This window comes from Ictidomys tridecemlineatus, chromosome 1 (genome assembly GCF_052094955.1).
Source record: "Ictidomys tridecemlineatus isolate mIctTri1 chromosome 1, mIctTri1.hap1, whole genome shotgun sequence".
Taxonomy (NCBI): Eukaryota; Metazoa; Chordata; class Mammalia; order Rodentia; family Sciuridae; genus Ictidomys; species Ictidomys tridecemlineatus.
The window spans coordinates 213,203,064-213,229,111 of record NC_135477.1 but is presented as its reverse complement, the minus strand read 5'-3'; the positions used below and the strand labels follow the sequence as shown (position 1 = coordinate 213,229,111).

The window sequence follows — 26,048 nt, the reverse complement described above, 5'->3', positions numbered from 1 at the left end:
AGCTGGGGAATTAAAGGTTCTCATTGGTTGGTGCTGGATCACATGCCAGTTCTCAAACCAGTGATAGAGGCAGTACCATTAGAATCATATGGACTTAGGAGTGCAGGGAGAAGCACCCTGAGTGCTTCTTACCACAATGATAATACCAACTTACTTGATGATCAAAAGAATTAAATCAAAGCAAGTAAAGACCCTTCATCTGTACCCATCCTGTTCTCTGGCAAATATTTAGACTCTTCAAGATCCACAGTAATTTAGACTTCAGGTCCTTTCTACTGTTCCTTCCCCATGCAGATTCATATTCTACCCAAACTATCTTGATGAATCGTTGTCTATTATTGAGGTCATATTGCTTGTACAATTCCATTGGCCTGAACATCATCCACCATTTTCTCCTGTGGAATTCATGTCTCACCTCAAATACCTTTCCTCTTATGAACCTTTCCCAAATTTCATTTCTAGCTCCAGACTTCACACACACATTTTTATAAACATGTGCTAGATATCTCAGTGAACATCTTATGCTACTAATTACATTCTGCTTTATGTTATTCTTCTTCATCAATCAATATCTTATACTCTGTGGGCTCACAAAAATACTTATTTCATTGAATAATTTCAACTAAAAGTAGATTATTTGTGAAACTTGATTTTATGCAAGACAAAGTTTTAACCTAAATTCTTTAATTAGGAATTTTACAAACTCTTGACCCTAGTATGTACATATTTAATAATGATCTAGAAAACCAAATGTATTCTTAGTAATTCACAATGCAAATTTCACTCATAACCATTAGAACCCATTTTGATCTGGCTTGCTATTTTCTTATGTACATTAGTATTCTATGTTTGATTTTTCATTAATGAATCCATATTTATTTAGGGCCTACTACATTCTAAGAGTTTTTAGTATTTATAATAAGTCATAGAACAAACTACAAACTGATAAAGTGCCTTGGGGCTTCAAGTGAATATGGACAGCAATGAAGAGGTAAATACACACAGCAGTGTTAGGTAATGGCAATTCCACTGGTTTTCAGTTGTCAGAAAGCAGTTTGAAAGTAGGTTGCTTTTTAAATCTCTGTTGTAAGATTAGTATCTGAAAGGAAATTCTTAGGGGATAGATTTCAAATAAAGAGAAAGAAAAGGCCATATTATACTACTTCCTTCCCAGAATTATCCCTTTTTAGCTTTAACTTCCTTACTTTTTAATCTTTTCGCTGAGCTAGAACTATTTTCACCATTTTATATTATGAGTAGTTGAGTTCCTTTGATTTGCTTTAAAAATCAAGAAGCATTCCTAAAAACTGTTCTCCAAGAATGGTGAGTTTTACTATGTAATAGCATGTCTATTGAAAATTAAACTTTCATTCAGTTCAGTTTCTTAGGTATATATAATAAGAAATGGAATTACTTAGTTCATATTATTACTAGTTTATGTGACACCATAATTGGACATCATTATCCAAAGTACTTGTATGAAAACATGAATTGGTGTGAATATACTTTATATACAAACAGAGATATGAAAAATTGTGTTCTATATGTGTAATAAGAATTGTGATGTATTCCATTGTCATGTATTTAAAAAATAAAAGCAATTAAAAAGTAAAATAAAAAATAAAAATTGCAAGTAAAACTGAAAAAAATAAATAAAATGTAAGTAGAATCATAAATAATTCAGATTGAACAAGCACTGTATTTTTTAAGTTCGGCTTTCAATTGAGTTTTATATATTGTTTGTGACTTTATAGGAAAGCTTAAAATCTTTAGTTCAAGAGAAGCATGGCAACAGTTTCAGAACAGTTGAATCATGTAGTAAACCTGGCAAGTACTCCACTAAAATAGGGAAATATCAAAAGAGTTCACTTGTCATTGACATCACCATTTTTAATGTAGGTAAGTGCATTCTACATTATTAAATTCCCACAGATGAAGAAATTTCAACATAGATTGTCATGTTTATAGCGTTCATTCTGTGCTGTTCTCTACATGGCCTTTCAATGCCAAGCATTTTCCATAGTCCTTATATCCCTAATGCCAACCCTTCCTCCTGCCTGTTCTTAACAAATTACTTCATCTTTGCTTTGTAAAAAGACCATCTATCATAAACTTCTTCAACTCTACTCCCCTTAACCACCAAATTTCTGTTTCAACACACGTTTCCAACCTGTCTTTTATCTCAGGACAGAGTGACCCTAGTTCTTTTCAAGGCTAACCACCCCCTCCCTTCCCACAAATTGTCAGGATTTTTCTCTTTTCCTGCTTCCTTTGCAGAAGTCTCTCCATCTTTGTTAACTTTTCTCCTTTGCTCACATGCCTGCTTATTTTCTCCCTGGCCTCAAAGATAATTTTTTAACCTTGTTTTTTCCTTGTGCTCCCTTCTAAACCCTGCCTTCTACTATTAAACATACTTCTGAAAAGTCTTAAATTGCTTGTTCACAGCTGCTAATCATTTCCTGGATCTGTCTTATTAATTTCTCAACTGTACTGAAATTGTTTATAAGAGATAATAATAACAGTTACCCACATTTCCTGCCTTTCTCAGTACTCACACTCCCTTAAGGTACTTGATTCTTTTTCTTATCACCATTGCCTCCTAAGGCTTTCAACATAGTGATCCCAAGTACTTCTCTGAAATACATTCTTTACTATTCTGTAGCAAAAACAAACAGTTAAAAATCCGTATAAACATAATATAATATTTGGTAATGATAGTCCTGCTCATTTTCAATTATCAGAAAGTGTTTTTTTTTATTTTTCTTTGCTTTTTATAATCTATGTTGTAAGGCTAGAACTAGAAAGGGGGTTATTAGTGGGCAAACTCAAATAAAAGCAGGGAAAGAGCCATAATGTACCACTTCCTTCCCAGGACTGTCTGAGGAAAATGCCTTTTTAGGATCTTAAAAGTTTTGGGGTTTTTTTAAGATTTTTTTGATATTTATTTTATTTATCTTTTTACTTTTTTGAGCATTATAATTATACCTAGTATTTGGGTTCATCAATACACACAAGGAATTTGATTTCAATCTCTATTAACCCCCTCCTCTTTCCCTCTCTTCTGTTGATCATCCTTTCACACCTTTATCTATTTATGTGTGGTTGGTATTTTCTACAAATGAAATTCTTTTTAGTGCATTCTTATATGTATATAATAAGCTATTAGTTACTTCATTTCATATTTCTACCCCCTTCTCTCCTTTACTCCCTCCTTCTTATTCCCTTTATTCCACTGATCTCTCTTATATTCTTATGATATCCAATCTCCTTTCCTGCTACCTTCTTTCTCTTATTTTGCTCTAGCCTCCACATATGATAAAATACATTCAGCTCTTGATTTTTATGAGTCTGTCTTATTTCACTTAGCATGATTTTCTCTATTTCCATCCATTTACCAAAAAATGCCATTATTTTTCTTTATGATTGAGTAAAACTCCATTATGTATATATACCACAATTTTTGATCCATTCATCTGCTTGTTAATGGACATCTGAATTCATTCCATAATTTGGCAATTGTGAATTGTGCTGCTATGAATATTGCACTGGCTCTATCTCTATAGTATGTTGATTTTAGTTCTTTTGGATACATATCAAGGAGAAGGATAGCTGGGTCATATAATGGTTTTAATCCCAGTTTTTTGAGGAATCTCCACACTGCTTTCCACAATAGTTGTACTAATTTACAGTCCCACCAGCAAAGTATGAGTGTACCTTTTTCCCTACACCTCTTCAACATTTATTAATGTTTGTGTACTTGATAATTGCCATTCTCATTAGGATGAGATGGAGTCAGTGTAGTTTTGATTTGTATTTCCCTTATTGCTAGAGATGTTAAACATTTTTTTAAATATATTTGTCAGCCATTTATTTGTATTTTCTCTTTTGAGAATTTTCTATTTAGTTCTTGGGCCCATTTATTAATTGAGTTATTTGGGGGTTTTGATAGTAAGTTTTTTTGAGTTCTTTTATATTCTGGGTATTAATTCGCTGTCAGAAGAAGAGATGTTAAAGATTTTTTTCTCTTTCTGTAGGCTTTCTCTTCGCTTTCTTGATTGTTTCATTTGATGTGCAAAAGCTTTTTAGTTTGATGGCATCCCATTTATTGATTCTCGGGTTTTTTTCTTGAGCTTTAAGGGTCTTATTAAGAAAGTCATTGCCTGTACCTATATGATAGAGTGTTGACCCTGTGTTTTCTTATAGCAGTATTATGGTTTCTGGTCTAATTCCCAAGCCTTTGAGGATCTTAAATTTTTTATCTTTTGAAAGTAAGTGGGAAAAGCTAAGTACAGATCAATAGATGTCACACACATACGCATACTCTCCCTTACTTTTGCAAAAACAAACATAGGAAGGATAAGATAGAAAACATTAAAGATGGTTATTTACAAAGAAGGTAGGAAGTGGAGAAAAAGTGGAAGTAATTGGGAGAGAGGGACACTTTCGTTTTGACTGTTAGAAATATATTCATATTCTATATATTTAAAAAATTAAATCAGCAAGCATGGGCAGGAAAAAAACTAAGACTGAATACAAACAGGAACAAACCTAATTCTGTTTCAAATGAATAACATTACACTAATGGGAGTTAAAAAATTCAAACTGCGAACATAGTATTTTGACTATATTCTCTAGGGATGTGGAAAGAACTATAAAAACAAATCTTAAATTCTGCTATGGTGGGTTTGTTTGTTTGTTTGTTGCAGTATCATAGATGTTCTAAGTATAAAACTATTTAATGTATATAGTAAGATTTAGTAAGTGAGCAATTAATGTTGATATTGTAGGGAATTAGGGGTTTCATTATAAAGAGGAAAGGAAATAAAAATATGAAATAAGGGGAGATAAAAGTTTGAGGGATAGAGTGGTAGGTGTGAATAGATTATATTTGCATGAACTTCTGGTTTCTTATATAAACATATACACATACATTTCCTACCTCTAATTGCTAAAGAGACTACAAGCAAAGGATCAGTGGTACTCAGCACAACTGGCACCTATATCTTGGTTTTTAATACCATTTCCTTCTGAAAGGAATGAGGACTCTTTGGAGAAATGGCTGATTCCCAAGGTCAGAACACTTACTGTTTAAGACTATTGAAAGTACTCTAAAAATGATAGCAGCATGTCAAGGCACTATAGAAGCCTTCTTAAAAGGGCCCACCCCCACTGGCCAAATCAGAAAATTACTTAAACTTGAGATAACTGAGGATACACACTCACTAATAAGAATAAAACCCAATATTTTTAAGGAACAAAGCATTTGAATACTACTTCATATCAAGCCAGCAAGCAAGCAAGCAAAAAGGACAGAAAAGGAGGGAAGGGAAGGGAAAAGGAGAGGAAAGGGATTAACAAGTTTTGGAAAGGATGTGGAGTAATTGGAACCCTCATAGATTATGAGTAGGATGATAAAATGGAGTAGCCACTCTTGGAAAAATTTAGCAGTCCCTTAAAATGTTAAACATAGCATTATCATATGACCCAATAATTCTCCTAAGTATGTGCCGAGATAATTGAAGACAGATGTTTGAACAAAAATTTGCGCTCACATAATCATAGCAGCATTATTCATAATAGCCAAAAAGTAGAACCAACCCAAACAAAACAACCTAAACAAAAGGCGATATGTCATTACTATGAAATACTATTCAGCCATAAAAAGGAATGGGATGACTGATTTATGCTACAACATGATAAAACTTGAAATCATAGACACTAAAGGAAGATTAGTGGTTGCCAGGAAATTCAGGGAAGAGGTAACTGGGACTATGTTTCTCCTAACAGGTATATTATTTGTTTTTGAAGTGAATGATATGTTCTAGAATTAGGTAGTGATAATGATTTTACAACATCATGATTATACTAAAGACCACTAAATTACACACTTAAAGATGATAAATTTTGTATTATATGAATTTGATCTCAATAACAAACAGTAAATAAATTTCAACCAAGGGTGGGGGGAGAAATAGGAATTCATTACATACAATGATATAAATCAATGAGAGCTCTCGGAAGGGAAGTCTGCTTCTTACAAAAAGATGTCAACCAGTAAATATGAAAGGGAGTGTGGAGTTGGAAAATTACCATTTTCATAGAAAAATTAGTTTGGGCAAAGGTTATCAATAAATACTAAATATAGCAGAATATTGACTGACTAGAAGGATATTTGATTGATCTTAAAAGCATCTCCTCACTAATTACTCACTAGTTAAATGGGAAACATGCATTCTTTCCTTCTATAATAGAGGAACTGGGTAATACCGTGATTAATTAGAATTTATATCAGCAGTGGGGAATATGTGAACACCACATGTCTCTTAACAATATCCAGAGGACACAAAAATCACTTAATACAGTATTCTGACTCAAGATGCATAAACTGACTCTTATCATAGGGAACATCAGACAAACACAAATTAAGGAATATTTTATTAGAAAAGCAACTGCCTTGTATTCTTTGAACTGTTCATTTTTTCAATACCTGTATTTTTTTTTTATTGATGTGGTGCTGAGGATTGAACCCAGTGCCTCACAGGTGTGAGGCAAATGCTCTACCACTGAGCCACAATACCAGCCCCTGAAATGTTTATTTTTAAGAAGTCCTTGGTTAAGAAAAAAATATATATGCAAAAGGAGAGAAAATGATAAAACAAACACAGAGTATTAAATTGGTAATTTTGGATGGAAAATGAATTTTTAATATTTTTCAAAAGTTTTTAAATTATTTCAAAATAGAAATATATTAAAATATGAGTTTTTAAAATGCATTAAAATTGATGGCTTTTATCTGTCAAGTTTTCTTTCAAGTTTTCCTTTATCTTATGAAATATTTTAAACATACAGAAAAGTACAAGACTTCATTTTTTTCAAGTTTTCCTTTATCCTATAAAGTATTTTAAACATAGAGAAAAGTATAGGATTTAATTTGTTAACCAGCTAATCTTAATACTTTTCATATTTGTTTTAGACACTTACAAATATAGTATTAAATCCCCTGTATACTCTCCAGTTTGCTTGCTTACCCTCCCCAAAAGTGCTCAGTACACATCAGTGAGAATATTTCCTCCCTATGCACATTTTTAATTGTTTTACAACATGTGTTTGTGTGTAGCCATTGAAATGATATTTGTGTTGCTATATGACTTTATATAAGTGTCATCAAATGGTATCTATCCACTTGCACCTTGTTTTTCCACTTAACATTATGCATTCAACATTTGCCTGTTTTATATGTAATACATATTTATTTATTTTAGATGACATATGTACTCATCAAATGCATATGCTACTTTTGTGTGTGTGTATGTGTTTGTGTTGTGTGTGTGTGTATTTGAGGTTCTTTCCATACATTTTCTATTTAAACATTTGGCAGAAAACAACCTTGTGCCTTTCTCCTATGCAAGTAAACAAGAGTTTCTATAAAGTATGTCTTATATAACCAGTACAGTTATCAAAATTAGGACATTAATAACAGCCAAAATTTAAATTTTCTCTTTTCTCCTAATAATAGGTTTTATAATTATTCCTTCTTCCCAATTCACCTAATCCAAGATAAGGAAATTTTGGTGTAGGACATTTTGAGATTATGTAAATATCTCATTCCTCAACAAACTTTTACCCATTTTGGTATGCATAAATGATTTTCCAGCTCTATCCTTTTTTTTATATTTATAGTTTCCATTCCATTATATAAAGGACTTTTCTTTCTTCCCCATATACTATATAGTATAAACTCATAGAATCTTATTTCATGGGTTATAGTTTGTTTTATGGTTACTTATTTTGATGCACAAAATGTATATTGTTTCATTTTTTATTTGGTATTCCTTCTAACTGACTCTGTGTTCTTTTGATATAATCCCATTATTATTTGAGTACTTCCTTATTTTTCTAAGAATACGTAACAAGGTGTTCTAGGTTCATATTACACTTTGCCTTCTTGAGTCCTGAAATCACCAAGTTTTCTAAGGAGCTGTAGTTACTCTAAAAAGAGAATAGTTGTATATAGAAATCAAGAACTGGGTGCTAGAGTGCTCATTGACATTGCTTCTAGGCTCTCAAAGTGAGCAGAGCAAGGAGATATGCTAATAGGCCAATTACAGATCCACACCAGAATACATTCTAGTTTTCCCGTCTTTCCATATTATAACTATGGTCTCAACAATAAGAATCTTTTCTCCTTTGGTAATTTTTTTATTCAGACAAACACATTTTTTAGAAATTAATACGTGCTTACTATAGAACATTTTTATCATAAAACAAAAGAATAGAATAAAATTACCTTTATTTCCACCCAGACACAGCCAATGCAATTACACTTCTATTCTTTTTATTCTCTGAACATAAGAGTATATCAATATAAAAATAATGGGTTTTTAAACTTTAATCTTCTAAAAGAAGTTGGGAATTTAAATGCTAATTGTAAAATTTTATTTTTGTGAAGCATTTTTGTCCCTGTTTCATACTTTTGGGGGTATGATTTCACAGAATCTTGCTATTTCAAACATAGATAGGCTTCATTACTTGCTCTGATTTGGGACTAAGCAATCTTGAGCACATCATTTCTTTTTTGGAGGGTGGGTAATAAGGGATGGAACTTAGGGGCACTCAATAACGGAACCACACTTCTAGCCCTATTTTGTATTTTATTTAGAGACATGGTCTCACTGAGTTGCTTAGCACCTTGCTGTTGCTAAGGCTGGCTTTAAACCCCCAACCCTCTTGCCTCCGTCTCCCGAGTTACTGGGATTACAGGAGTGTGCCACCATGCCCAGCTGATCATATAATTTCTGAGTGTTAGTTTCCTTATCTATAAAACAGGATTATAAAATATTAAATAATATATACATAAGTCACCAGTTATAGACTTGATATGGCAGGCAGTTGGCAAATTGTAACCCTTTTGCAGGTTATTAAAGCAGTAATTTACATATGTAGGAAAGTAGCTTATTAATAAATTTATCAGTATGCTAAATATATTATCCTAACTTAAAGCACTTTTAAGGGCAAGAAATGCTATATCTTATACTAGTAAAGAATTTGCAGTAAATCTTTTTAAAATAAATGAGCAGCATGAAACACATATGCATAATATATTTAAGATAAAGTTATTATGCCCATACTGAATATAAATCCATAGATTAGGAATACCAGTTTTTTATGCACCAAAAGATTAATGAATACTTGTGTTATTTTGCTGTCAGAATGTGCTTGGTCAGCCTGTTTTTAGCTTTTATGCTTATAACAAGAAATGAAAACATTGGTTTTCCACAGTCAACCAAATATTTGTTTTGCTGCTACTTACTCATTACTGTAGACTAAATAATTTTTCTTGCCTTCAGCAGCATAAATATGGTTTTGGTCCAGGCTTTGAACACTTCAGCTTTAATTTTACTTCTCTGCATGTAATGCCACATGTGTTCTTGTATAATAATGTTGTAAATACTTTATCTTCTGTTGTATGGTGAAGTAGCTCATTGTGCTCAGGTATACAAAAATGCTTCCAGAAAAAAAGATAATGGTATCTGCTAAAAATGAAAAGAGGAAAAAGCATGCTGGCATAGAACATAGAAATACAACTCTTCTAAAGAAAAATACAGACATTGAAACTCTTAAATGTTTAAAACAGGGCATCTTGTATGGTTTTCAATAAAAACTGGTGATAGCTGTGGTAAAAAGTTTCGTCAGTATGATTTTCCTAGGTCAAGAAAAAAAAAGGATGGAGACAAGAGAATGGGGAGTTAATGAATAAAACAAATGTTATCCCAGATCATGGCCCCATGTGTGTCTTACAAAGTAAAAATATAAGGATTTATGAAATATATTTGTTTTCAATTTATTTTTATAAAAGAATTAAGGAAGTTACTGGAAAATACTGATAGGGAACAAAGCATTTTATAACATTTAATGAGTGCCAAGCTGACTGTCACTACCATATATGATGCAGTTCATTGCATTTAAAGTCAAGGGTAGCAAAACCTGCCTCAACATTCTGAACTACCCCTGTCTTACATTTACATCATGGAATGTAAACCCTTTATCTCCTGTTGTAAACCACCATACTATGAGTTTCTGACAAATGTGACACATCTTGATCATACTTCATTTCAACAAATACTTACTCAAAGTGTACTATGTGGCAGGCACTCTTTTGAACTGTATATATACAATAGGGGAACTAAATAAAGACCACTGTCCTCATGAACTTGACATTCTATCTATATTTTCAAAGTTCCTGGCACACTATAGATTTCCTATCATGGTCATAAAGTGTCTGTGGCAACTCTGTACATCTAAGAAGTTCTACATAATCTGTATCCTCTCTACTCCTCTTTACCTCTCTGATCTCATTTCCTTCTCTCTTATTCACTCTGTTCTAGTCACAGCAGCCTCTTTGCTGTCTCAGTATTAGAATCTTGACAGAATAGCACCCAAAGCAGGAAGGAAAGGTAAAGGAAAATGGCTTTCTCCTCTAGACCTTTTTATGGAAAGGAAAATCTTTCCCCAAACCACTTAACAGACTTATGTTTGTACATCATTGGCCAAAACGAAGTCTACTAAAAATGAACATATGACCTAGACCCTTCACTTGGAAAAAGTAGAATTTCTGGATTATAAGCAACCAGAAGAAAGCTTCTATTACTACAACTGCCAACTCTCCTGCATCTGTGCTGTTTGGTTGCCTGCCTTCCTATAGTTACAGATGAGTAATCTATACTGCTAGGCCAACTCCGGCACTTGTACCTTACTACATCTTTCCCCCTCTCACCTACGTCACTCTGACAGTTCTCATATTTCTCTCCTTTATCATCCAATTTCTCTCTGTACTGAATTGTTTACCATCAACATTACTTAAAACATGTAGTAATTTCTCCATTAAAAATTCTTTGGCCTTGGGCTGGGGTAGTGGCTCAACAGTAGAGCGTTCACCTAGCAGGTTTAAGGCCCTGGGTTCGATCCTTGGCACCACATAATAAATAAATAAATAAATAAATAAATAAATATGTCCAGCTACGACTAAAAAATAAATATTAAAAAAATACTTTGGCCTCACATCTCCCTCTAATGCCTTTAGTTCTGCTCCCCTTTGTTTTTCAGTCCCATCGATCTATACATCCTCTATATAGTAATAATTATATGTTAATAATTCACAACATGGTTAATAGGCTTCTTAATCTTAATATTTCCCAAAGTAAATTTACCTTCCAAACCTATTCCTCCTGAAATCATCCCTGTCTTAGTATTAGAATGATTCTTGACTCCTTTTTCTTTAGCACCCTCCTCCCCAGGCAATTGATTACCCACATAAGATTGGTGCATTTGTCTCCTAATTGATTTCTACCAGGGTCCTCTGACAGTCTACTTTAACATTGCTGGGGTAGTCCTTTAAAATCTAAGTTAAATCTTGTCATTTGTTAACCCACTAATGGGTTTCATTAAAGCCAAAGCCCCTGCATCTAAGAAGTTCTACATAATTTATATCTGCTCTACTCCTCTTTACCTCTCTGATCTCAGTTCCTTCTCTATTATTCACTCTGTTCTAGGCACAGAAGCCTCTTTGCTGATCTGAGTACATGTCTGGCATGCTCCATGTCTCAGGGCCATTGCATGTGTTATTACTTACTTTGGACTGAAGTTCTTCCACATACATGAATGGCTCATTCCCTTACCTCTCAAATGTTTTCCCAGATGTTATCATCTCATTGAGACCTTCTTTGAGTGCCCTGGCTGGCACTTCCTAATTCTCCTCCCCTACTGTATTCTCTATATTATCTCTTTTTTGACATATGCTTTATGTATTTATTGTTTCTGTTTTGCCTTCCCTCCTAGAATTTTTGCCATTTTTATTGTTATTGTTGTAACACCTGTAAGAATATTTGATATTCTTCGAAAGTAAATTTTGGAAAATGAATAAGTTGAATAAATGAATGATGAGCTAATATATAATATAGCTTTAAATAGTCATAATTTGTCATTTGAGGGCTGAGATTGTAGCCCAGTGGCAGAATGATTGCCTGGCATGCAGAAAGCACTAGGTTCAATCCCCAATGATGCAAAAAAAGGAAAGACTCCTAATTTGTGGTTTAATACTAAGCATTCAGGTGCCTAAAACAAATCTGATTTAGTTACCAAAAAAGAAATTAGGAGAATTATTACTTGAGCAATTAACTGTGTATAACACAAGTCTGTACTTATGAAACACTTTATATTTTTTGCTCTCCACCCACAACCATTTTTCTTTGACAAAAGCCCATGAACCAAATAGGATGAGAAGGATTTTGCACAGCAAACTGTGACTCGCATAAAACTTCATTGATTGACCTCTAAGAGCACCAGCATAGGTGATAAGACCTAGATCACCAGATGGTAACTGAGTTCCTCATTCCATATGGTAACAGTCAAGATTGAGTACAGTGTTTTGTAAGATGCTTTAAAACCTTCATGTGAGCCAAGAGAGCAACCCTTTACTTACAGAAAAGTGATGTGAATCATTCTTTGTGTGGTAGAGGGGAAATGGCTGTTACTTTAGAATGTAAAAAAGAAAATATCTTGCTATATATTTAAGATTTGGGTACTTTTTCTATATCTTGGGTTGAAATCTTTTGTAATAATTGATAGTTTCTTATATTTACTGTCTTATATGTACTTTTTACACAATGGAATGCAGAATATGTTGCTTTGCCATCAGATTCCTCCAAATTCCACCCACATCATCCCCTTCTTTACTCAGAGAAGCAACTTCAGCAATTATTCAAGCCAAAACCACAGTCAGAATACTCAAAATACTAAATAAATTTGCTATTTTTAATCAGTCAAGTAAGATCATAATTTGGCTAATTAATGTCAAATAATTATTAACTTTTTTTGAGGTAATAGAGAAAAAGATATTTGTACACTGTTGTCTAGAAGAAATTATTTAGTTATTAACTATGCTAATTGCGTACACACTATATATAGCATATATACATATATATGTGTTTGTGTATATATATATATATACATATATATATATTCTTTTAGTTGTAGTTGGACACAATACCTTTATTTTATTTATTTTTATGTGATGCTGAGCATAGAACCCAATGCCTCACACATGATAGGCAAACACTCTACCACTGAACCACAACCCAGCCCTATATATAGCATTTAATGAAATATCTAACACTAAAACTGTACAGAATGTAATTTATTTCCTGTTAATATTTCAAAATGCACTTCTGGATTTTGTGGGTCCTGTCAGTAGACAATCAGGGTTATCAGTTATCACTGCATTGTGGGTAAACAGATGTTCAGAGTCACAAAACTAGTGCAGAAGAGTAATGAACATTCAGGTTCACTATTCTTTGGAGAAAACAAATGGCTGCCCTGGTACACTAATTTGAGATTAGAGGAAAGAGCATATGAAAGCAGATGCAGGTTATTGGTCTGGGACTTGAAAATGAATATATCATTTTAGTAAGAAAGATGTTTAAATGAAACTACTGTTTCCATTTGCCCTTGGTATTAGCTTAGTAAAGCTGTCTCAGTTTTACTTCTTTTCTGCAATTGGACAAGAAATTTGATTTCCATCTGTTTTTTATATTGGCATCATAGGTTGAATGTGGTTTTTGATTGGCAGAGTAACTAGTCAGCCTTCTCAGCAGACTAGAACTTACTATTTTTGTCCTTACTATTCTTCTCTTGCTTAATCTGCCTAGTGCAAAAAAGTCCAAACAGCATTTTATGTCAATTAGAACTTGGCTTAATTGCTAATACACGTGTTTAGAGCACCACTTTTTATTTCTTTTAGACATATTTTTCATGTGAGTATTTGAATGTCTTCTTATGTGCCTTTTCTGTTTATTTGACTTTCTTAGATCCTTTGATTTTTAAAAATTAGAACATTCTTGTATCAGCAACCTGTGATAGTTCATTCCAACCATGTTTCCATGTATCATCTTACTGCTACTTCCTAAAAAGGAAACATTCCCTCCAGTCAGCAACTGTTCCACCTTGTTTCTCATCAGTAAGTTTGGCACCAGTTCAACTTCTGTCAACACTATTCCATCAGATAAATAGCTGTTGGTAACATAAAGGATGAGGGGGAGTGGTGTGCCTGGATGCCATGCAAGCACCAATGAACAGGCTAACAGCATTCTCACTGCTTCTGTATTAGCCATGTTCCTGTGCTCCTGCTTGAAGTCTAGTCTAATTTAACTGTACCTTAGTGCTGGTGGTGACACTTGTGTATGCAAGTATCAGCATCTGTCTGACAACACTTGAGTCATTTGATTAAGAATGCATGTCTTCTGTTTTTCATTGACAAAAATGGTTAATTAAGCTTTTGTATATGCTCTTTATATAAACATCCTTTTTAATAAGTTAAAAGCCTAATCAGAATAAAGCATTATGTCTTCAATCTGCTATCCTCTGAACTGTTTCACTAGTTATTAGCAGAACTGGATAAGAAGCTTCACTTTTAGAAAATGTTATATAGCAAGCTGAGTTTCAGCGCATCTAACACAATTGTGATCTTTAGGAAAGTACAAATGTCAGATAGAAATGCTCCGTATGAGTTCTGTCTCTTTGTAGAAAGAAAATATGACTCCATGTATAAATGTGTACGTATGTATGTATGGGTGTATATGCAAATATATATAATATATATATACATTATATTACACATATATATTATATACATATATATAATATATATGCACACACACACACCTTTTTAAAAAATTCAGGAAAAGACTGTGGAGTCTTCTAAGACATATCAACCAACCACACTGAATCATCTCCTGTGTTATGTAATCAGTTTAATTCTGTCAAATTAGAAAAAATAAATAAATCAAAGCCTTTATTCTTCAAACGTTCTGCCTTTATTGTGGTCCTTGTCAATCTGCTAAGTATTCATGGATACATAGAGAGTTTTCAGGCAGAACACTATCTTGATTACTTGCTTACTGTTTTTTCTGATGCATTGGACCACTTATGGGCCTTTAAGAAGCATTTTATACCATTAGTTTAAGGCTTAAGCTAGAGGCAAGGCTCTAAGTTAGAGGTTAGAACATGGTTTTTTAAATTATATGCAGTAATTTGTTGGTGGGTCATGAAATTAATACTGTATTTCAACTAGCATTTTATTTAATGGACTGGCACAGATCAGAAAACATGAGAGGATATCACATGTAGTAAGCCTAAATAGTGTTTTTTGAAATTTTGATTTTTTAAATTGTATTCAGTTGAATGTGAAATTAGCATTTTGTAAAAAAAATGTAATATCAATAATTTTATATGGTTCAAGCTTATTTATACAGTTTTGTACTATTAGACCTATTCCAAACATCTGTAGAGTTCAGATTTAAGATATAGTTTTTAATACAATTCTAATCAAAAGAATTTAAAGCCACCAAGTTAGAACACATCTAATAGCATTGTGTTAGGCCCAGAAGAATCCCACAAGACACTTTCCCCTAGTTTTGAAGGAGCTAGACTCTGCTAAATAGAACAAAACCAGTTCATGGGAAATAAACATTTTATAGTTAATATTTTAAAAGAATTAATAATTAATAGTCATAATGAAGCAGTATTCATGATTAGTAGGTAGTATTTCAAGTGCTAAAATTTGGTGTGCAGATGAACTATGAAGACATTTAGAGCAATGAGGACTAATATCAAAAAAAGTTTCTCACTGACCAAGGTAAATGAAGAAATTATTCTGGCCAGATGAAAGGAGACAGAATGCTCATTTTTCATTTCTGGAACATGAGCCTAGCAGTCATCTAAAGAACCTGATCCCTGGAAAGAAATAAGCTGTATAAGGCAAAAAAATCATCAGTAGTAAATAATTTTGGTAAAACAGAATCAGAAAACAGTTCAGCTTTGGAAGACACTGGCTTTAACATGGTCAAGACCATACTGTTTGTAAAGACTTAAAATCTCTCTTTAGAGCTTATGGTATCTCATAAAACAATTTTAATTTCACTTAGATTTTTCTTTTAAGAACTTTGGGTTATATAGAAAATATTACTTCTAATATTACTATTTTACTTAGTAAAATGTTAGGGAAATTACTATTTTACTTACTAAATTAAAAATTACTAAGATTTCTTAAAATGGATATGAAATCCAGAACTTAAGAATGATTATTTGGAGGACTGTTTCATTGTCTAGATACCTAGAAATATTTTTTGAAAAAATAATTTATCATATATTAATGAGGGTTAAGTATTTGAATTTTTTCTGAGTGAATTGAATTAGACTTAAGTTGCAAAATACTGGGATATCCTCAAAACAAATCTGCTCTTTGTATTTTTCTCTTGCAAATGTCACCCCTTTCCCTACAGGTTTCAATTTGGAGCCTTATGTTCTACTATGACCATTTTAGCCACAGTACTTCTCTTGAGCTATTTTAACAACCTGCTAACAGGCTGCCAACAGATTTTTGTTGCTAATCTCAGATCCTGCCAATATGTTCTGTGTGTGGCTTTTCTTAAACACAAACATGATCATGTGTCAATCCCCTTTATAAACTTCTTTAATGGTGTCTCATTTCCTACCGGATAAAGTCCTGTGCATGCCATACAAGGTCCTACATGGTCTATACTTTGTCTTCCACACCAATCTCATCTTTTGCATTGATTCTATGCTTCATATAGACTAAATTTTTCTACATACAAACTCTTTTACACATGGGCCCTTGCTATCATGGCTCCCCCTTCTTGGAATGCCTTCTATTTCTATGAATACCAATATTATTGTCACTGTTTAAGATCATTTCTCTAAGATACCTTTCCTGATCCTCTTTCTTCCCTTGGACTGGTGGTTTCAGATTTTTCTGCACATTACAATAATCTGAAAATTCCCAAGCTAGAGGGGCATAAAGCTACTTAGCATCCCAAGCTACTTGAACATCAGTACTTTTTGAAGATCCACTGGTAATAATACTATGAATTGAAATGTGACTAGTATAAACTAGGGAGTGCTATAAGTGTAAATATACACCAGATTTTGAAGACTTAATAAAAACTAGCTCTTTAATAACTGTATATTGGTTGCATACTGAAATAATTTTATACAATGGATTAAATTTTCAAATTATTTTAATTCCATCTGCTTCCTTTTATATTTTTAATAAATTGCTAGAAAACTTAAGTTTCTGTTGGTGGTTTGCATTATATTTTTATTGGATAGTGCTAATCTAGAATAAATCATAATGATACTGAACTACAGTCATGTACCACATAATAAAATTTCAGTCAACAAAAGATTGCATTTACTACACTAATCCCATAAGATTATAATGGAGCTGAAAATTGTTAATACCTAGTGATATCTAGTCATAATAAAATTATACCACTACATATTACTTATGATTTGTGGCGATGTGGGTACAAACAAACCTACTGCGTTGCCAATTTTATAAAAGTATAGCACATACAACTATGTACAGTACATAACACCTGACAATGACAACAGTATGGTCTTGACCATGTTAAAGCCAGTGTCTTCCAAAGCTGAACTGTTTTCTGATTCTGTTTCACCAAAATTATTTACTACTGATGATTTTTTGCCTTATACAGCTTATTTCTTCCCAGGGATCAGGTTCTTTAGATGACTGCTAGACTCATGTTCCAGAAATGAAAGATGAGCATTCTGTCTCCTTTCATCTGGCTGCTGATGTACATATACTCTTTTGTTGTTATTTGAGGGTGTATTCTTTCTACTCATTAAAAAAAAAAGTTCATTGTAAAACAGTATGTCATGCTATGCTAGCAGCAGCCTCAAACATCTCATGTTTAGTACTAAACATCTCTTGATTGCATTGAGGCTCCATCAGATGATTAATTTATACCTGTAAGTTTGTGTCAGTATACTCTATGATGCTGGAATAATTATGAAATTTGCCTAATGACACATTTCTAAGAACATATCCCTATCATTAAACATCACATGAGTATATTATACAAATTGTTACTAATTGTCATCTATGATATTCATCTAAAGTATACATTGGTGTTTTTCTGATCCTTTTTTCCTTCACTGAAAAAGTAAGCATTAGAGAAAGTTTCATTATACCAGAATTTTGCCCACAAATTCTTCATTTATTAATTTTTTAATTCAGCAAACATTCAAATGCTTATTATATGTAAAATACTGAAAATTAACCAAAATAATGATATAAAAGTAAGCTATCAGGTACAGATTTCAGAGGAGTGAGAACAATAACCAAAATCATTTAAACCATTTTAATTATTTTGCTGTTTTCCATTATAGAGAATTAAGATAAGACATGGTACCTTTAAAAATCAGCTTTATGGGGGCTGGGATTGTGGCTTAGCGGTAGAGTACTCACCTAGCACAGGCGGGACTTGGGTTTGATCCTCAGCACCACATAAAAATAAAGGCATTGTGTCTATCTACACCTAAAAAAATATATATTTTTTTTAAAATCAGCTTTATGGGAGTATACTTTATGTACAACAAAATTCACCCATTTTAAATATTCGATGAGAGTTGGCAGAAGTGTACAGTTGTGTAATCACCAGTACAGTGAGGATATAGGACATTTCTATTACCCCTCAAATGTTTTCAAGTGTCCCTTTGCAGCTAATATCCTCCAGTCAGAAACCTAACAACCAATAATCTATTCTCTTTTCTCTTTCTCTATAGTTGTCTCACTAGAATTTTATATGAATGGAATCATACAGTATTTGTCTGGCTTCTCTTACTGTGTTAGCTTTTCATCATTATTTATGACAAATACCTGCAAAAATAACTTAAAGAAGGAAAGATTTATTTTGGCTCCTGATTTTCAAAAATGGTGACTGATTCCATCACTTTGGGTCTGAGGTGAGACTGACCATTTTGTTCAAAGGATATTGTGGAGAAAGGACACAACACAATGCCTTTATTTTTATGTGGTGCTGAGGATCAAACCCAGGTCCTGCCTGTGCTAGGCGAGCACTCTACTGCTGAGCCACAATCCCATGAGTTAGCTCATGGCAACTGAGAAAGAAAAAGGGGAGATGGTGGAGGACAAGAATTACCCTTCCAGGGCATTCTCCCAGTGACCTACTTCTTCCAACCTGGCCCCACCACCTATAGTTTCTACCACCTCCCAGCAGTCCATTCAGCTATAAGTGGATTAATCCACTGATGAGGTCAGAGCCCTCTCATCAATCACTTCACAAAGACCTCACCTTCAAACTTTGCTGCATAAGGCACCTACCCCTCAAAACACAATTTTGGGGAGAACATTTTATATCCAAACCATAAAGCCTTAGCATAATACTTTGATGATTCATTTCCTGTATTAGTAATTTGTTCCCTTTTATTGATAAATAGTATTCCCTTGTATGTAAATACCATGTTTGTCCATTTATCATGAATATTTGAGTTATTTTCCATTTTTAACTATTATGAATGGCTGTTATAAACATTCGTAGTACTCATCTGTCTTGTAAATACCTTGAAGTAGGATTTCTGGGACATATGATAGTTATGTATTTATAAGAAACTACTGAATTGTTTTCCAAAGGAGCTATGCCATTTTTGTTCCCTCCCAGCAATGTAGAAAACTTCTAGTTGCTTCAAATCCTTCCAATTATTGGTACAATCAGTCTTTAATTTTAGTGATTCTAGAGAATGTGTAATGGTATTACAATTGTAGTTTTAATTTGTGTTTCTCTGATCATGAATGTCAAACAATTTTTCATGTGCTTATTTGCCATTCCTTCATGAAGTTCTTATTCAAATCTCTTTTTAAAATATTTTTAGTTGTAAATGGACACAATACCTTATTTATTTATTTTTATGTGGTGCTGAGGATCAAACCTTGTGTGAGGCAAGCCCTCTGCCACTGAGCCACAATCCCAGCCCCTATTCAAATCTTTTGACTCTTTTCTGATTTTTTTTAATCAGAGTTCTTACTTTCTTTCTTTATTTGTTTATTTATTTATCTATTTATTTATTTGCAGTGCTGGGGATCAAACCCAGGGCCTCATGCATGCTAGGCAAGTACTGGACCACTGAATTATATCCCAGCCCCTCTTTTTGCCAATTTATAAAATCAGGTTGTCTTTTGTTATTTTAATCATATTTTATTGGATTGTCATCTTGTTGTCTTAGTCTAGATACAAGTCCTTTATCGGATATGCTTTACAAATTTTCCCCAATCAATGGCTTATTGTTTTGTTTTCTTAAGAGTATAATTCAAAGAGCAGTTTTAATTTTGTGTGAGGTTTAATTCATCAATATTTTTCTTTTATACTATAACAAATCATTACCTAATCCAGTCACAAAGATCTCCTATGTTCTTTTTATTTCTTATTGGTTCTTTTTAGTTATATATGAAACTAGAATCCATTTTTATGTAATTATAAAAATATGGAATATATCTTGTTCTAATTCAGTCTCTAGTAACTCCCCTCTTCCTCCCTTCCCCATGATGCCTTCTTCCTTTTCTCTACTGATCTTTCTACCATTTACCCAGTTATTTATTTTTTTATTACTTTTTTGTGGATGTACAAATCCTGTGATTCACTGTAGTATATTCATGTATATACATAGGAAAGTTATGTCAAGATTCATTTCAGTCTTTCCTTTTCCCATCCCCACTTTCTTCCCTGTGTTTTCTTATAGAAGTTTTATAGCATGAACTTTTACTTTTACACTTATCATTGAGCTATAGTAAATTTTTATGTGTAATAAGGTTCTTTTTAATACATGTTATCAAGCTTTTATTTTCTTGTCTGTAAATACCGTGTTTGTTGAAAATCCTTGTCTCTTGATTTACCATGATGAACTATCCTTTCCCTTTTTGCCATTGAATTATGTCAGCACTTTTATAAAAAAAAAATAAATAATTGGCCACTGGGTCCAGTGACTCACACTGGTAATTCTAGCAACTCAGGAGGCTGAGGCAGGAGGACTACAAATTCAAGGCCAACCTGGGAAACTTAGTGAGACTCTGTCCAAAATAAAAAGTATAAAGGGCTGGGGGTGGGGGGAAGAAAGGAGTTTGGTGATGTAGTTCAGTGGTAAATTGCCCCTAGGTTCTATCACCAGTTCCAAAAACACAAAACAAAATACTTGACCATTTATGTGTACATTTATCTCTAGACACTGCTTATTCAATATATACCTGTCTTGACACCAGCACCACATTGTCTTAGTTAATTTATGTTTACAAGAAGTCTTTGAATAGACTAATCCTCCAATTAAAAAGTCCTCCTGCTTTGCACTATCATGCCCTTGCTCAGTCAGGATAAGAATCAACTTGCCAATTTTACAAGTCCTGTTAGACTTGTATTTGCAATCATGTCAGACCTACAGATAAATTCGGGAGAATTGATACTTGAATAATATTAAGTTGCTTTTTTCATAAATACAGTATATGTTTCTTTTATATGTATTTTTAATTTCTTTCAACTATGTTTTATAGTTTCCCAGTATCCAAATATTTCGCTTATTTTTAAAAAATGTCCCTAGTCATTTTACATTATTTGATATTGTAAATGGTATTTTTGTTTCAATTTCCAAATATTCTCTTATAGTATAAGGAAATTCAATTGAATTTTGTTTATTACCTTTAAATTCTACAATTTTGCTAAGCCTTATAACTTGTACTAGTGGCTTTTCTATGGATTTCTTATTTTTTAATTTCTTTTTAACTTGAATTTTTTATGTCTAAAGATAATTTTATTCTACTTATTTTAAATTTTCCTTTCCTGCCTTATTGCTGTAGAAGCACCTATGGAATAGAAGTAGTGAATGCACATATCCTTACCTGCTTTCCAGTCTTAGAAAGAAAGTATTCAGTCCTTCACCAACAAATTTGATGTTAGCAAAAACTTTTTTGTGGATACTCTATTCTGATGAAAGTAATTTCCTGCTACTCCTATTTTGCTAAGAGTTTTTTGTCATGCATGAATGTTGAATTTTGTCCACTGCTGTTGTATCTATTGAGATGATCATGTGGGTTTCATTTTTAGTCTTACTATAGTGTGTTATATTGATTTCTTTTCTAATATCAAAGCAATCTTGCATTCTTGCATCATAAACCCCACTTAATGATGAATTAATTATCCCTTTTTCCCTCATGTTGTTGAATTCATTGTCAAAAAGATTCATGAGAAGTTTTACATCTATTTGCAAGAAAGCTATTGGTCTATAGTTGTTGAGGTTTTTTAAATATTTTTTACATGTTGATGGATCTTTATTTTATTCATTTATTTATATGCGTTGCTGAGAATCGAACCCAGTGCCTCATACCACTAGGCAAGCTCTCTACAACTGAGCCACAACCCCAGTCCTGGTCTATAGTTTTGAGGTTCATTTTTTGTAATATCTTTATATAAAATTTGTATCAGAGTACCCAATTTATAAAATGAGTTAGGACACATTGCCTTCTGTTTTGTTTTGGGGAGAGTTTGCATAGAATTAATGTTATTTCTTATTTAAATAAGCTTACTATTTTTACCATTGCTTTGTAGTTTATTTCTGAACATCTTAGTTTCAATATTATGATATCACATTTATTATTAGACATTTTTACATGAAAATTATTTACCTGATGACCAGAATATCTGATAAAAATTGCTTAAACAAATCAGCCATATCATCCTCTATTTTATCATTTTACTTTTATTTGCTCAAACCATCCGAAAATTATTTTAGTCCATAACGGGAATAAAGATAAAGACTTATAATTTAGCAGAGGGAGGTATATATTCTCATGAAGGTTTGAAGGAACAAAGAAAAAGCAGTTAAATCCAGAAGGCACCATTATTTCTAGATACAGTAACCCAAGTAAAATCGTGTAATTAAGACCAGTGGTCTCTAAATATATTTTATTACACCTGAAAAATAAAGATATTTCAATTTATTTTTAATAGCTTTTTGAGATATAGTTCACATACCATGTATTCGCCCAGTTAAAGTGTATAATTTGATGATTTTTAGTACATTCATAGATATTTGCAATCATCATTACAGTCACTTTTAGAACAATTTCATGACCCCCCACAAAAAAACCATATATCCTTTAGCTATCGCCTCTACAGCCCCAGGCCCCACTCCTCTGGACCTAGACAATCACTAATCTACTTTCTATCTCTAGATTTCTGTCTCTGGACAGCTTGTATAAGATGCAGTCTTTGGGGCTTCTTTTTACTTTGCATGTTTTCAAGATCCATCCATGTTGTAGGATGTATAAAGTATTTCTTTCTCTTTTATGACCAAATAATATTTCTAGTTTATGGATATACTATTTGTTATATTATTCATTTGACAGTTGATGGACCACTGGATTGTAAAATAAGTGTTAGCACTTTCAAAATAAATGTTGAACTATTTCAGAATATGTATTTTTGAAATTTATTTAAGACTCCTGTGTAGGTACAACTAAGTATATACATGGGGTATTATTTATCATATAGCCAACAAAGAATAGTTGAAAAGATATAATTAAAATAAATAGCATTTCAACATTTTCTTTTTACTTCTTGGTGGGTCATTTTGTGTACTAGAAACCCTTTGCTTATATAAATTTTTTAGACTACTGCTTCAGGTCAATAAATTAGCTGAATAAAGGTGTTTCTGACACAGGATAAGCATGTACAAATTCTTGCTGATAAGAGAAAGCATCATGTTATTTCTTACAAATTGTATCTGAAAAGGTGTGGAATCTTTTATTCAATATATTTTACTCTTCCCTTTACACTAATAATTTAAGGCATAATGACAGAACATCTATATTCTTTCAGAACACCTAAGAAAGAATTTTAAATTACAGCTTTATTATATTGTGTAAGTCTATAATTTTATGATTACCATTTGGCAATGCATACTAGATACTATATTACTATTCTTTCTCTTTAGAAGCAACTTACTTTGGATTCCTTTCAAATAATTCCAACCAAGAATTAACAGCATTAATTTTCTTTTTTTCTGATTTTCTGGTTTATTTCTGAATACTTAGTTGCAATTTTATTTGAGACTTCAGGAATCTGGCTTGAGTCTGCTATAGAAGAACCTGAAAAATAAGTCCTTTATATTTTCCCTTCTATAAAACCCATGAGGAAGTCCCTTATTCTTTATTCCGTACTGTGCTAAGTTGCCATATGAGACATTTATAAAAGAATAATTATTTTTATTCTCATCCATTTGATTGTGGTTGAAAAGAAAATGGTTGCAACATTAGCTCCTCTACTACCAAAGACTTTTCTAGTTAGTGGTACATATCTTGTGAAAATGCTGGGAAGACTATTGGGAAAGAATCCAGTAAACTCAGCTTCTCAGAAATATTTCTCAATTTTGGTTACTTATTTTTCTATTATTCAGACTGTTATTCTAGGTAGTGTAACAGTGTATTACATGAGTTAATTCACTATATACCTGAAAAATAATGCTAATTAATAGTGTGGTTTTCAACTTAAAAAACAGGTAAACATTTGTCAGGCAGCTAGAACCTTCACCCTAGTGAATGACAGCTGGGAGTAGAATATAAAGCTGCTAACTCAAAATATTCAGACCACTCAATGTGTTTACTTTGTATAGTGACTGAGCCAGAGGTTAAAAAAATAGTCATTGAGAATGTCTGTAATTGTGTTCTAATCCAAAATAAGAAGGTGAAAAATTTGTCACTTCACCAAGAAAAAAGTGTAAGATTACTTTAGTGATGAATTCATTTTAGGGAACTTATCAGACAAACCCAAATAATCTCTTTACCAAAGGATCAATTAATGCCATTCCAAAACAAAAACAATTTTAAAGTACTTTTTCTTTAACTCAGAAAATCGTTTTTTGTAATATACAATTAAGAGGCTTTGGTTGACAGAACACCTTGATGAGCCTTATATTTTTCTATTGTTTCTTAAGAACTCCTTTGGTGTTGAGTATTGCAAAAGAAATGCCCCGTGACATTAAGCCTGAAATGGCATGTGATGATGACCTCTTCTATGTTTAGAACAAGGAAAGTTGGTTACTGACCCTACTCTGTTTTGTCCATCTCTCCAATTTTTGACATGGTTCTTGCTGTGTTGCCCAAGGTGATCTCAAACTCCTGAGCTAAGATAATCTTCCCACCTCAGCCTCCTAAGGAGCTGGGACTACAGGAACACTCAGGCTGTGCCCAGCCCTCTGTTCTCTAAGAATATATTTTTCCACTGAAAAATCATTTTCCCTTTTTTAAAAAATCATTCACTCAAATAATATTTTTCAAATATAAGCTAGATTAGATAATATTCTAGACTCCAGACAGAAAATAGTGAAAAGAAAGAAAAGTCTCTTCCCTCAAGAAACTCATATTCTTGTATGTGACATTGGTGGCCTTCTCAGCCAGACATTCTCTCATCACATACTTTTCCTTAGTGTTTAGCTTTGACCAGAACATTAAGTTTCCAGGGTAAAACTGTGGTCTTTCCAGTGGCAATCATTATATTTAAATGACTTATTATGCTTATAGTGCTTTGAATACTGCCTGGAACATGGAAAGCACTATATATAAAAGTGCCAACTGTAAGTAGAAGATAAGAGTAGCAAAGCACTTTCCATCATGTCAGCATCCCAGCAAATACTTTTTTTTGAGAGAGAGAGAGAATTTTTATTTATTTTTTTAGTTTTCAGCGGACACAACATCTTTGTTTGTATGTGGTGCAGAGGATGGAACCCAGGCCGCAAGCATGCCAGGTGAGTGTGCTACCGCTTGAGCCACATCCCCAGCCCCAAATACTTTTTATTCTTCAAGTAAATTCAGAAATATAGATGAGCCCCATATAAACAATACTACATTTAAGCATTTGAATTTATAGAAAATATAAATTAAATTTTGATGATTCACTTCACAAAAGAACTTTCTACATTTCTTTGATTTATAAGTTTTATTGGTACTTTGAAAATCAGATTTAAAACATAAAAATAATTTTGAACAAGATTATTACTAAAATGAAAAATATTGTACCTACTACCTTCATCCTCAAATGAGATTTAATTATTTGAAAGGAGTCATAACTATAAAATCACTTAAAATACAGTGTCTAGTATTCACTGCCAAATAA

General features: G+C 32.7%; 1 protein-coding gene across 2 annotated transcripts in view; it reads left to right on the top strand.

Moving 5' to 3' along the window:
- Cwc27 (CWC27 spliceosome associated cyclophilin) overlaps nt 1–26,048 on the top strand; it is a 217,135-nt gene that overhangs the window by 136,351 nt on the left and 54,736 nt on the right. The window contains exon 12 of one of the 2 annotated variants that reach the window (XM_078015913.1): nt 25,611–25,699. The exons of the other annotated variant lie outside the window; for it this stretch is intronic. Within the exon in view, the coding sequence (XP_077872039.1) occupies nt 25,611–25,684 (74 nt within the window). The 3' untranslated portion in view covers nt 25,685–25,699. Of the gene's footprint in view, nt 1–25,610; nt 25,700–26,048 lie in introns of those variants that run through there. 2 annotated transcript variants of the gene reach the window in all.